The sequence below is a fragment of the Leptidea sinapis genome, chromosome 23, assembly GCF_905404315.1.
Source record: "Leptidea sinapis chromosome 23, ilLepSina1.1, whole genome shotgun sequence".
NCBI lineage: Eukaryota > Metazoa > Arthropoda > Insecta > Lepidoptera > Pieridae > Leptidea > Leptidea sinapis.
This window is the reverse complement of record NC_066287.1, coordinates 4,947,965-4,962,989: the sequence shown is the minus strand read 5'-3', so window position 1 is coordinate 4,962,989 and position 15,025 is coordinate 4,947,965. Positions and strand designations below refer to the sequence as shown.

General features: G+C 43.3%; 1 protein-coding gene across 1 annotated transcript in view; it reads left to right on the top strand.

Annotated features, from left to right (window-relative positions):
- Positions 1 to 15,025, top strand: part of LOC126971287 (talin-2) — a 121,693-nt gene that overhangs the window by 90,705 nt on the left and 15,963 nt on the right. The window contains exons 51-57 of the mRNA XM_050817512.1: positions 245 to 409; positions 1,980 to 2,170; positions 6,043 to 6,159; positions 7,412 to 7,609; positions 7,827 to 8,028; positions 12,036 to 12,163; positions 14,190 to 14,309. Coding sequence (XP_050673469.1) covers positions 245 to 409; positions 1,980 to 2,170; positions 6,043 to 6,159; positions 7,412 to 7,609; positions 7,827 to 8,028; positions 12,036 to 12,163; positions 14,190 to 14,309 — 1,121 coding nt within the window. The remainder of the gene's footprint in view (positions 1 to 244; positions 410 to 1,979; positions 2,171 to 6,042; positions 6,160 to 7,411; positions 7,610 to 7,826; positions 8,029 to 12,035; positions 12,164 to 14,189; positions 14,310 to 15,025) is intronic.

Genomic DNA, 15,025 nt, shown 5'->3' with positions numbered 1-15,025 from the left:
ACGAGCGCAGTTGTAGTGCCGCTCAGAATTTTGGGGTTTTTCAAGAATCCTGAGCAGCACTGCATTGTAATGGGCAGGACGTGTCAATTACCATCAGTTGAACGTCTTGCTCGTCTAGTCCCTAATTATCATAAAAAAATATCACTCACTTGAATTGATTGGCCAAACATTATGAGCGCAACCGCTTACACTTTATTCTAGTTGTAATGAAAAAAATATATATTAGGATCTTTGTTTGTTACAGGCACGTTGCAGTCGGACAAGGAGGGCGATACGTTCTCGAACCACCGCGAGGGTATTCTTAAGACCGCCAAAACTTTGGTGGAGGACACCAAGAGTCTGGTGGGCGGTGCAGGCGGCACCCAGGAGCAGCTGGCGGCCGCTGCGCAGAGTGCCGTCGGGACCATCAGTAAGTTGTCTGGTCACTAGAGTTCCCTGCAGTGCGAAGGTTGGGAGTGCCAAGAATAAAAGAGTTTGAGAATATGAGAGGGTTGATTAGGGGTGGATGAAAGGGTGTATGTATATGAGCAACGGGCTAAGTTGTACACATATGGCTACACATATTCTAAGTGCCGTTGCGTTGCTTCAGCGCATCATTGCAAAAATATGTACATCTATTTTTTTTCCAAGTTTAAGAGGTGGCAGAGAACGTTTTTAGGGAGTTTTATAATCCAAAATGGCGATTAGGAGTTAACTCCAGTCGCGCGTCGGAGCTAAAACATATTTTTTTGAAGTGAAACTTCTTTAGAATGGTTGTGATTTCAAACCGGATGCAACGGAAAAAACGACAGGTAAGAGACACATATACAAAAATGTGTAGGATGAAGCCGGCAAAGAATGAGACAGAAATAAGCATACTATTGAAGTGAAAACTTCGTTAGCATCGTTGTGATTTGAAAATTGATGAAACGAAAAAGGGCGACAGTTAAAAGAGACACATAAATTCAAAAGAAAAGTAGGAGAAAATGAGATAGTAAGCATTGTTCAGTGTTTTGGTACCAGGCGATCATAGTTGAAGAAGAGATTGTTATATGTATGACGCGAGTACCTTAATAACGTCATGCACTACTTACTGTCTTACACTACATAGACACCAGGAGAACATAAATTTGGTAGCGGTGATAGTAATGTCTTTCATAGTCTTTGAAATCATATGTTATTCTAGCACCATGTACCAGGACTTCATATGCAGTTTACAGGTTTATGCGCAATGCTGGTTTCACTTCTGAATTGTGTTCTTTGTACGCACGTATTTTTTTTTTAAATTTTGATGCTCACAAATAAAAGTGATTGTTATATACCATAGTTTCTCAACCTTATTTTCCTCACCGCCCACTTTGAGAATATATTTATTCTCAAAGTGGGCGCCACAAATTAGGATATCATCCCCACCATCTGGATGCGTGGCGGTCCTCCACAGTGCGGTTTTATTTTATTATTTTATTTATTTGGAAAACCAACAGCTTTAAAAACTTAAACGATACTTAAGATAATTACAGAGAGCCAATTATAGGTTTTCACAATTAGTTTTCAAGGAGCTTTCTTCCACGTACTACAAAGCTGTGGAATGAGCTTCCTTGTGCGGTGTTTCCGGGACGATACGACATGGGTACCTTCAAAAAAAGCGCGTACACCTTCCTTAAAGGCCGGCAACGCTCTTGTGATTCCTCTGGTGTTGCAAGAGAATGTGGGCGGCGGTGATCACTTAACAGCAGGTGACCCGTACGCTCGTTTGTCCTCCTATTCCATAAAAAAAAAATTGTTTATTTTCTATAGTATTTTTGTATTTTTTGCCTTTTTAGACTATATTTTTTAATCCACCCACGCCCCACCTGCGCCATCTCCAGGCCTTAATTTTCTCTGGGTCTTCTACTGCCTCCCGAAAGTCTCAAACGCCCACAAGGGGGCATTATCGCCCACGTTGAGAAGCTATGTTATATACGAAACATGTTAATAGTTGTGTCGTATGTGCGGTGCAGTGCAGCTGTGCGAGGTGGTGAAGCAGGGCGCCATGTCGCTGGGCGGCGGCGGCGCCGAGCCGCAGGTGATGGTGCTGCACGCGGCGCGGGACGCGGCCGCCGCGCTGCGGGACCTGGCCGCGGCCACGGCGGCCGCCTGCGGCAAGCACGTGCTGCACCCCGACATGGAGCGCCTCAAGCACGCCGCCAAGGTACCGTCGTCACTTCACTGTACATAAAAAGACAGCTCGTAATTATACATCTTTATAAAAATAATGAAACACGTCTCTGCATAGCTGTAACGTTATATAAAACTCTATCATACTCGTTTGAAGGCCAAGGAAGTGTCGAAAATTGCACAGTAAATATGACTAATAAATTTAAATCCACAAGAACGTTCACGCTACTTAAAGCTGTGTAATTTTGTTACATGGCTAAAAAATTAAATGATGTATATTTGACTAATAAAATATCACTTAACCAAACATTGATTTCGAATAAAATTTTTATCACTGTAAAGTAATTGTAGTTCTAAAATGCAGCGGTTAGTTTGTATTAATAATCATTAATTGAATGCCGGGTTCTCATAGAACGAACGACGGCGGAAGAAATCTGATAAATGAAAATAGAAATTTGTGTGAATCAGATTCAAAGGGATAAGAGACTTTTCACTGGCTTCGTTCGCCGTTATTCTTTGTATGTGGACAAGGCCTAAAACAAACAATTTAGTAGATCACAAGACTAGATTAGTATATAAATTAAATGTAAGTGTGGATTACATGTTTTTCGTTTGCTTCATATTGTTTGTTTGTCTTGTCGATATTGGACTTTCTGAAACCATTTAAACATATTACTGCCTCATCCCAGGCGTTTCATTCGATGCAATGTACTTATCCAATGTCCGCTTCTAGCGGCTTTCCAACCCGAAGCGCTGGAGTCTGCCCATCAACACCCACACCTTACCGAAACCGAAACGGCGTTCCATTAACATCAAAGACTACAACTCGTGCGATTCCGAAACGGATATATTCCAATCCGACCAAGAGGAGGAACTTGTGAAGCTGCTGGACTACTCCAGTCAAGATGACGATATTTCACCGAGTATTTTCTACGACAGTTGCGAAGAAATAATCGCATACATTGAGAATCTGATGACAAACCCCACAGAAAGGCTCGTCAATGATGACGTCAATACTAGATATAACCTAGCCGCTAAGAATTCTCTGTTTGATATGGATTGGCGGGTACTTAAGTACGGGGAGAATATATTTCTGGGAGAACTTAAAAAGTTGGTAGATTTATGTGTTGAATGTTTCATAAAAGTTGAAAATAAAAGAAAGAGAAATATCAAACAACTGGAGACCGTAACAAATGAATTAGATACCGAAATGAAAAGGCTTTCGCAAGTTGTTGAAGATTTGGACTGGCAAGATACTGTCAATGAAAATTTAACTACGAAAATAACAACAATACAGACTACTGTAAGTAAAAAGCCTAAAATTGATGTATCAAATCTCAAGAGTCCCGTGTTCACTCTCAAGAAAATTAAACCGGTAAATTTGATTGTAAACGCTAAAAGTCCAGAGATTGATTCTGATGAGAAATCACCTGTTAACGCGATTTCTCCGAAATCTCCTGAGAGCATAAGTACCATTAATAGAAAGCATTTTTGGTGCATGTTCAAAGATGATACAGAATGGTGGAAAGCTTTAGCTAAAAGAAATCTTGAGAGAATGGAAGAAACTAAACGAGAATTAGAGAGATTCAGTGGTCACGAACTTGTTTTGGGTGAAATACAAACTGAAATCGACAAGTTTGAAAAAGAGAAACATATTTTGAGAAGTTTCATCCACGAGGTTGATTTATCTAAGACAATCAACAAAGACTTAGAATACAAGAAAGATTATGAGAAAATGGTACTTAAATTAATAGATTTTGCTAAAAAAGACTTTATTTTCAAAGGCTTTGATCCTATCATTGAGAAGCTAAAACAACTTTCTGAAATAGAAATTGAAAGACGAAAGAAAGTTGATATTAATTATATAGTAAACGAATTTACGAAAATTGATGTTTCTAAATTCTCGTATGAAGAACTTTGTTATTTGGAGAATTATTATAAAGAAATTATTAAGACGTATGACTGCCAGCATGTGAATAAGGAAAATGTAGCCCCGTCATGTGAAACACGCACAACTACTTCGAAACCTTCATTCCATAAAAACGTCATACTCAATGTGCATTCAAGGCAAGATGTAAGCAAAAATGTAAACCAGTACTGCACAAAGACAGTTACTAAAAACAATTATCTGCAAAGATCAAACAACCACGATGAAAATTGTAAAAACAATACAGAAATATACGATATCACCAGGACTTATCCGCTGGAATATTACGCCAACAACTGGTGGAAAATATACGAGGATGTTATCCGGAATCGTGAGAGGCAATTCGGCAGTATAGACGGCTGGTGGAATTTTTACGAGTCGGTGTTGAACAAAAAAGATACCAGCGCCAAGGATATGAAGCGGCTGATGGAAGCATACGAGTCGAGGAGGAGATCTAGACCGAACAGTCGTCTTGACGAGCAGATGAGGATGTTGGATGGCGTGGAGCACAGCAGGTTCCGCGAGAGCGAGGCGGTGGCGAGCAGCGGCAACGAATCGGTCAGAAATTGATGTATTGTGTCGCTAAGCGCGCCCTAACAACGCACGCGTGACGCATGGTGTGGTGTCATCACTTGTTGTCGTGGTGTCTGAAGAGCTTCCCCTCCTCTCTCTAACAGGGTTGTTTGTCAGCCCTACAAATACTCTAATTTTACTTCTATGCCTAAAAATACTTACGAAAACAATATTCTTTTAAAATTTTCGTTAGTTTTACAACAGTTGTACACCCAAATATTATGATGTTTGTGACACGTTAACAATTTATATATTATTGTAACATGTTATAGACACTTGTAAATAAAAATTGTACCTTTATGTAATAAGTAAAATGAAGCAACATAATTTAATGATCTAATCATGTTTAGCAAACAAAATATGGGGTGTATCCCTTCAGACACCACTATCGCGCTATTCCATAGTTCAAGCTATCACATATTATGTTCAAAGATTTCGCGTATTTATCGTTACATGATGCCCTCGATGACAATCAATCACTTTTATATATTATATTTTACCTCCCATGCAATACATAACCTATCATATCACGGTAAACCGGTTCCTTCCATTGTGTGTTAAAACCAGAAGCTTTCATTTCTCAATGTTTCGCTTCGAAAGTCCAGTATTGTACAAGCAGGTTTAAACTGTTTTGTTTTGATTGAAAGCTTATGGGTTTCTGGCATGAGCTTCTTGCACTGGGTGTTTTTTGCCATTTTTTAGCCTCCCCACGAGTCCGTCCGAATTGAGTCTGCGTTGAAACCAATTAAAAAAACCTGAATTAGTTTCTGAATTCCATTGCAGATTTGGCCGAACTCAGACTCAACCAACTTGTGGAGGGCATAAGATCTTTCAGCCGATAGCTTTATGTCATTCATTTGCAAAATTGGCTTCAATTAATTGGCTTTTGGTCCAAATTATCTAATATGGGGATCATCAAAATTCAAAATTTATTTTGGTATCAAAGCATATTATTTACTCAAAGCTATGTAGGTATGAATGATAACTGTCAAAAGTGCCTCAAGAGTTATTGTAGAAGTTGTTGCTTAATGGGAGCTGTTCTAAATTTAAACAGTGATACATAGCTTCCATTTGTCTATTCAGTATACTAATGTAGTGCTATGATTGTGGTGCTGTTGTTATGCCATGAATTACTATTTGTGTGCGTTGGTTTAGTTAGCTTTGTGATAGTCCTCACCTTCGCACTAGAAGCATCCTTTGTAAAATATAAATTTTAGTAATATCTATTACTAAAACGAGATGCAGATAACTTAGTCTTGCATTATCGCAGATGATAGAGATTATTCAGGCCTGTCACTTAATTGACATGAAAACTATTTTGTCGAAATATTCCTTTAAATTTTTTAGGAATAAATATTTAAAATAAAGTTGTTGAGTAAGAAAATTTGAATAAATTACTCGTTCAGGTGATGGTGACAAATGTAACTTCACTGCTGAAGACGGTGAAGGCGGTTGAAGACGAGCACACGAGAGGGACACGCGCGCTGGAGTCTACCATCGAAGCGATATCGCAGGAGATTGAGGTACACCAATCCCACTTTACTGTAAACTTATTAAACGTAAGGTATGTTTATACATATTAATATTTATTCCAACATCGGAACAACCTATAAAAACAATACATTCCCAAATAAATCTGAAGTTTTAAAAGCGTTAAAAATATTACCAAAATAAAGGTTTGGGCTTCGATCGTGTTCCTATATATTGTTTAGTTAAATTTGTTTCATGTTGTACCTATAAGTTCAGACGTATTTGAGTGTTCCTCACTTTATGGAAAATGCGCCTATAAATAAAAGCGGAAAAATAAGTATTTTAAATTATTTTGCAGTGTTGAGATAAGTCGCGAAATTTATCGATAAATTTAGGAAATTTATTCAATATAATATGGTGAATATAGTGAAGCTTTCGACATTATTAACCACGACTTAATATTGTACAAAACATTCGTTACCGACATTCATGGTTATTTTTCATGGTTGTGCTACTCATATATCAAAACTCGAACTTATCTTATTAAATTCTATGGTGATTTATCGACATCTCAGTCAATAATGATGGGGGTTGCTCATGCCTCTCACTTGGACCCACTTTATTTTATAATATTTATAAATGGGTCAACTTTTGGTTTAAAGTGTAAATTTGATTTTAAATTCTACATGTATATGCAGCATGATAACAACATATCAATTTTACAAGAACAATTAAAAAGAGTAAATATTTGGTAGTGTCATAATTAAATAATTTTAAATAAAAACAAGTGTCTACGATTAGAAGCTTATGTTTCACAAACAAAAAAAGAAGTCTCCGCCATAATTTGCTCTCTGAGGGAATACAAATTAAAGAACGTTCATAGCGTAATAGATTACTTTAAGAGATTTTGATGCTTCTGTAAGTTTTAGAAAAAAATTGGCAAACATCATTATATTTCTACCAAGCAGTTTTCAAACACCTCCAGTTTTAAATTACAATCTTCGCATAAGTACTAGGAATTATAATTGTGTACCAATATTGTGATCCCCTATATTTTTGATTAAATAAGGCTGTCACTATAAAAGGCTGGGTGAGACATAAAAAAGTACCTCAAAAGGCTTGCTAATCAACATGGAAAATCCGTGCCGTTTATCGTCGAATCAATGTCCGTATAAACTCCACCATTTACCTACAGGTTCTGCTATTTACATACATACATTCTTAGTGTGATTTCCTTAACCAAGATGAATGAAGTGGTTTTGATTTGATTTATTCAATAAATAAATGATATGACGGTGTCTGTAGGTGTTGATGTCGAGCACCGGGAGTGTGGCGAGCGTATCCCCCGAGGAGCTGATGCGGTGCACGCGGCTGATGACGTCGGCCACGGCGCGCGCGGTGGCGGCGGGGGGTGCGGGCGCGGGGGCCGCGGCGCAGGAGCAGTTGACTGCCGCCGCCAACCGGGGCCGCAAGACGGTCCTTGACATGCTGGCCGCCGCGAAGGTGGGCGCCACTACATACACAGTGTTACAATCAGCGACGCAACACATGATTTTGCTTAAGACACGTTTCACATGGTTCTTAAGTGACTCGATACACAGCTGTTTCATTAAATATAAAAAAATAATTTGAATTATATTATAGTTATAAAATTAGACGTCGCAAGCACAACAGTATAATTAAAATCTGAGAGAGAGAATGTTAAGTATTCTTTGGGCAGGGCGCGGCGCAAGCGGCGGAGACAGAGGAGCTGCGCACGCGCACTTTGGAGGCGGCGCGCGCGGCGGCCGAGGCCTACCGCGCGCTCTTGGTGGCGCTGCTGGCGCCGCCCGGCTCGCCGGCCCGCGCCGCGCTGCCCGAGCGGTCGAGGAGCGTGGCGCACGCCGTGGCCGACATCCTGGCCGTCGTGGAGCTGCTCAAAGGTACGCCCGACTACTGTATCACGCGCACGTTGGAGGCGGCGCGCGCGGCGGCCGAGGCCTACCGCGCGCTCTTGGTGGCGCTGCTGGCGCCGCCCGGCTCGCCGGCCCGCGCCGCGCTGCCCGAGCGGTCGAGGAGCGTGGCGCACGCCGTGGCCGACATCCTGGCCGTCGTGGAGCTGCTCAAAGGTACGCCCGACTACTGTATCACGCGCACGTTGGAGGCGGCGCGCGCGGCGGCCGAGGCCTACCGCGCGCTCTTGGTGGCGCTGCTGGCGCCGCCCGGCTCGCCGGCCCGCGCCGCGCTGCCCGAGCGGTCGAGGAGCGTGGCGCACGCCGTGGCCGACATCCTGGCCGTCGTGGAGCTGCTCAAAGGTACGCCCGACTACTGTATCACGCGCACGTTGGAGGCGGCGCGCGCGGCGGCCGAGGCCTACCGCGCGCTCTTGGTGGCGCTGCTGGCGCCGCCCGGCTCGCCGGCCCGCGCCGCGCTGCCCGAGCGGTCGAGGAGCGTGGCGCACGCCGTGGCCGACATCCTGGCCGTCGTGGAGCTGCTCAAAGGTACGCCCGACTACTGTATCACGCGCACGTTGGAGGCGGCGCGCGCGGCGGCCGGGGCCTACCGCGCGCTCTTGGTGGCGCTGCTGGCGCCGCCCGGCTCGCCGGCCCGCGCCGCGCTGCCCGAGCGGTCGAGGAGCGTGGCGCACGCCGTGGCCGACATCCTGGCCGTCGTGGAGCTGCTCAAAGGTACGCCCGACTACTGTATCACGCGCACGTTGGAGGCGGCGCGCGCGGCGGCCGAGGCCTACCGCGCGCTCTTGGTGGCGCTGCTGGCGCCGCCCGGCTCGCCGGCCCGCGCCGCGCTGCCCGAGCGGTCGAGGAGCGTGGCGCACGCCGTGGCCGACATCCTGGCCGTCGTGGAGCTGCTCAAAGGTACGCCCGACTACTGTATCACGCGCACGTTGGAGGCGGCGCGCGCGGCGGCCGAGGCCTACCGCGCGCTCTTGGTGGCGCTGCTGGCGCCGCCCGGCTCGCCGGCCCGCGCCGCGCTGCCCGAGCGGTCGAGGAGCGTGGCGCACGCCGTGGCCGACATCCTGGCCGTCGTGGAGCTGCTCAAAGGTACGCCCGACTACTGTATCACGCGCACGTTGGAGGCGGCGCGCGCGGCGGCCGAGGCCTACCGCGCGCTCTTGGTGGCGCTGCTGGCGCCGCCCGGCTCGCCGGCCCGCGCCGCGCTGCCCGAGCGGTCGAGGAGCGTGGCGCACGCCGTGGCCGACATCCTGGCCGTCGTGGAGCTGCTCAAAGGTACGCCCGACTACTGTATCACGCGCACGTTGGAGGCGGCGCGCGCGGCGGCCGAGGCCTACCGCGCGCTCTTGGTGGCGCTGCTGGCGCCGCCCGGCTCGCCGGCCCGCGCCGCGCTGCCCGAGCGGTCGAGGAGCGTGGCGCACGCCGTGGCCGACATCCTGGCCGTCGTGGAGCTGCTCAAGGTACGCCCGACTCCTGTATCACGCAGACGGATCTATCATAGAAAAAAAATGTATAATGCCTACTACTTGGCTAAGTCGAATTAGTAAGACAAGTATTTGGAAAAGAGCCAGGGTAGTTCCCGTATTCAAAAGTGGGGATCGAAAAGACATAGCAAAGTACAGACCAATATGTATTTTATCAATATTTTCTAAAGTTTTTGAAGAATTAATTTGTCCGCTACTAGCATGGTACATGAAACCAGCGATGTCAGAAAACCAGCACGGGTTCATTAAAAAAAGATCAACAATGTCTAATTTAGCCTTCTTTATGGATGACGTAACAATGGCTCTGGATAATACAGCTCAGGTAGATTGTGTTTACGCGGACCTATCAAAAGCGTTTGATGTAGTTGATCACTATATTTTGTTAGAGAAACTCCGGAGATACAGTATCTGCAGGATTCTACTTAGCTGGTTTGAGTCGTACTTAACGAATCGCAAAATGAATGTGGTTTTAGGAGGATATCAGTCCCACACATTTGTTGCGACGTCAGGAGTACCACAGGGCTCCAATCTTGGGCCCTTGTTATTTGGAAAGTTCCAAATATATGCTGATGACCTAAAGATATACAGTAAGATTAATAACATATGTGATTCAATTCATATTCAAAGGGACTTGGATAGACTTTCTGATTGGTGCGATCTCAATAATTTAAAATTAAATCACTTGAAATGCAAAAGCATAACCTTCAGCAGAAAAATTAAAATGTTGAGTTCGATTATAGTATCAAAAACAACATTTTAGAAAAAGTAAATCAAATAAAAGATCTTGGCGTGATCGTAGATTATAAATTAAGCTTTATACCTCATATTGACAATATAGTTAAAAATTCACTAAAATTGTTGGAATTCATAATCAGGAATACAAAGGCATTTAGAAAGTCTTCTACTAAACTAGCACTTTTTAATTCGCTTGTTCGAAGCCGACTTGAATACTGTTCTATTGCATGGAACCCATATTATCAAATACATAAAAATAGGGTAGAGAGAGTCCAGAAGAAGTTCTTACGGCACCTAGCATACATGGATAAAATACATAAAAAGGTTAACACCTACACTGATCTTTTAAAATTTTATAAAGCGTCGTCACTGTCTGATCGCAGGGACTTAATTGATCTCTCTGTCCTAAAAAATGTTATAGATGGAGGGGTCGATTGCCCAAATCTGTTGAGTAGGGTTCAATTGGCATCAGGTACCAAAGCGTAATGCTAGGTCACATGTTCTCAAAAAACTAACGTTCAGGCCTAGATTAACTCGATCGAACCTAGGCAGATCCGCCCCTTTGTGTAGAATAGTTGTCACCTACAACAACTTGGTTAAAAGAGCTGGTATAGATATTTTTTAGCACTCTGCCCCATGTTTCAAAAAAGAAGTCAAAAAAATTATGAAAGTACTGCAAGATGGTTAGTCATTGTTCGTAGTTATTGTTTTATTCTTTAGTTTTTTCTTGGTTATTAAGTAATAACATAGTTATTTTATTGTTTTATCAGCCTTTTGCTTGTGGCTCTAATTTGTAAAAAAATTATCAAAAATTGTTTTCAAAAGTTTTAGTTTAACAAAGGATGTATATAATACTATTAAGCATGTCGAGTAAGCCTGTAAGTGGAGTATACAACATTATAAAAGAATTTTTAAATGTATCTATAGATTAAGATAGTTGTATGCACATTGGCTTCCTAATAAATAAATAAATAAAAGACTTTTGTGGGGCAATGTATATGCTTTTACAACAAAATCCCAGAAAATGTACAAAACAAAAATATTACGTAATTCAAAAGAATTGTTAATAAACGTTTGTGTGGTAAAAGTTACTATAACATAAATGACTTTCTTAAAAATACCACAGATTGGGAATGGAGCGACCGCCCTCAGGCTATTAAATAATAAGTTTAAATATACAATATTACTTTGTAAACATATTTTTTGATGAAAAAAAAAGCCCGCTGAGTTTGTTGCGCCCAGTCTTCTCTGGCCTGAGGCATTCATTTTGGAATGGGTGGTAGTTTTTTTAACTTTTATTAAGTGATGTCACATCCTATTTTAAATTAAAATGTTTGAATTTGAAATGTCGAGAACAGTAGAAGGAGAAACTTCGGAAATCTGGTATCCTTGGAGGTGTACTTCCATTTTGTTTTGCGGTTAACAATTTTAAAAGCAGTCTTCGTACCGTAACTGCAGGGTTGTTAAAAATACGATAAGATAGTTTGGGAAGAGCGAAACAAGAAGAGATATGATCGCCAGCCCTAAAGGAAAGAGGACAAATATGGAAACGAAAAGGAACTTGTAGAAGAATCAAGACTTGTGTCGCTACTTAAATCCAGTACTAAAGCCTTTATATTATAGTATAATGAGATTTAAAATTGTTCATTTACATTAAAATTGTATGTGTTAATATTAAGTTGGAGCGAACTGAACCCCAAGCTCTTAATTATACTTTCATAGCTTTGAGTGACTGTAAACATAATATCATTGGTGGTTCAGGCTCGGAGTGGGTTGACCCCGCGGACCCCACAGTGATAGCTGAGCAGGAGCTTCTCGGAGCAGCGGCCTCCATCGACGCGGCGGCCAGAAAACTGGAGAAATTGCGGCCTCGTCAGGCCACCACCCAGGTCAGTTCAGGCTCATACTGATTGTATTTAATTCATGTTTGTTTAACATATTTCATGCGTAAAATCTGAATATCTTAAATCAAATGAATATATAATAGAAATGTGGAAGACGGAAGAAGCTTAAGAAAATCAGAAGATCGGAGAAGCTGGAAGCAGGGACGTGTCGTTGAGATATGTTTGATATTCTTGGTTGTTTACCGTGTATCAGCCGAGAATCAAACATATTACACAACGACCGTCGCACTGTGTCGACGGCCGCCAAGAACGCTCCTGGGACGAGCCCTCAACAAGCGGATCCATTTCGGAGTAACTTCGTAAATGATTAAGTGGCGTGGCAGTGAAATAGATTACTTGTAATCATTTTTTATTTTTGTATAATTTATTAATCTCAGCTGTACTTTTATTCTTAATTTGTCACAAAATACTAACTTTAAGGAAACTATGTGTAATTTAGTATTAACACCTCTCTGTAAACCTAAATATGTGTATGTGAATATATATATTTCAAAAGGCGTAGTCCCTGATTCATGGAAGTCAGCCCTTGTCCATCCGATCCCAAAAAAAGGAGACAGTTCGGATCCGGCAAACTACAGGCCTATTGCTATTACCTCCCTACTCTCCAAAATCATGGAGAGCATAATTAACCGCCAGCTCTTGGTATACCTTGAGGGTCACCAGTTGATCAACGACCGGCAGTACGGCTTTCGCCATGGTCGGTCGACTGGCGATCTTCTGGTATAGCTAACACATAGATGGGCGGCGGCTATTGAAAGCAAGGGGGAAGGCCTGGCAGCATACAGGTCGTTGTCGACGGTTATTGCTCGAATCCCAAGCCAGTGAGCGCTGGAGTGCCCCAAGGCTGTGTGCTATCTCCCACGCTGTTTCTTCTGCATATCAATGATATGTTGGACACCGCCAACATGCATTGCTATGCAGACGACAGCACTGGTGATGCCGTATACACGGGCCATACAGGTCTCTCTCGGGAAAACGTCGAGCAGTGCCGGGAGAAACTTGTGTCTTCTATCGAGTCCTCTCTCGAGAAGGTCGCGGAATGGGGTAAGTTGAACCTTGTCCAATTTAACCCCCAGAAGACTCAAGTTTGCGCGTTTACCACTAAAAAAACTCCATTTGCCGTATCACCGCTCTTCGAGAACACTTCCCTTAAAGCCTCGCCTAGTATCGGAATACTGGGTCTCCAAATCTCGAGCGATTGCCAATTCCATGGCCATCTGGAGGGCAAAGCCAAATTGGCTTCGAAGAAACTGGGCGTCATAAATAGAGCACGGCCATACTTCATGCCGGCCCACATTCTAGCGCTCTACAAAGCGCAGGTCCGGCCTCACATGGAGTATTGCTGTCATCTCTGGTCTGGCGCACCCCAGTATCAGCTCGATCCATTTGACCGCGTGCAACGCAGAGTAGCTCGATTTGTCGGGGACCTAGCGCTCTGTGAACGGCTGGATCACTTGGCATTGCGTAGAGACGTCGCTTCATTGTGTGTCTTCTACCGCATTTATCACGGGGAGTGTTCTGAAGAGCTGTTCAACCTGATTCCTGCCGCCGAATTTCACCTTCGCACGACACGCCACAAGTTACGATATCATCCCCACCATCTGGATGTGTGGCGGTCCTCCACAGTGCGGTTTTCAAGGAGCTTTCTTCCTCGCACTACGAAGCTGTGGAATGAGCTTCCTTGTGCGGATACGACATGGGTACCTTCAAGAAAAGCGCGTACACCTTCCTTAAAGGCCGCAACACTCCTGTGATTCCTCTGGTGTTGCAGGAGAGTGTGGGCGGCGGTGATCACTTAACACCAGGTGACCCGTACGCTCGTTTGTCCTCCTATTCCATAAAAAAATAAATGTGACTTTAATAAATAAAATGACCTCAACAAAATGTACATTATGAGGGGTCATAACACAGTACCTTGGGGTAGGTACTTCACTGGGGAAACCTAGTAATAGTTGTTATTACTGAAATGTTTGTTATAACAAGTATATAACATTGTCTGTGTGTCGGCCAGGAGACGGACGAGACGCTCAACTTTGACGAGATGATCTTGGAGGCCGCCAAGTCTATCATAGCGGCGACCTCGGCACTCGTGCGGGCGGCCTCGGCGGCGCAGAGGGAACTTATAGATCAGGTGACGTTTTAAAATAATTGTATATAGCTTGTATTACAACTTAGGAATCCCGACCCAGGTAAATCTTAAAACAGTTATGGAAAACACAGATACCAGTGGGAGGTTCTTTTGCACAGGATGCCGGCTAGATTATGAGAACCACAAAGGCGCTTATTTCTGCCGTGAAGCAGTAATATGTCAGCATTACTAAGATTCGGTCTGAAGAGCGCCGTAGCTAGTGAAATTACTGGGCAATTGAGATTTAACATCTTATGTCTCAAGGCGATGAGCGCACTTGTAGTGCCGCTCAGAATTTTTGAGTTTTTCAAGAATCCTGAGCGGCAATGCATTGTAATTGGCAGGGCGTATCTATTACCATCAGCTGAACGTCCTGCTCGTCTTCTTCCTTATTATCAAAAAGTAAGATCTTTGAATTAATCTAGACTCCAAGATGCATTCAATAACAGACATAAATAATATTATTAGAAAAGCTTTCAAACGTCTTAGCTTTATATAACAGTCTGCCTTGTACTCTCAAAATATAATTGAATTAGGTTCAGTTGTATGGAGCCGACTTGAGACAAGTTCAAAATAAATTATTGAAACAACTTTATTACCCCACGGGAAATGTATTCTTACCGTGTATTAATACTGATAAATTTAGTACGATCTGACGGCTAAAGATAAATTGTGGCATTTGGAGTATTCAAAATGGACACCCTGATTCAGGAAACAAC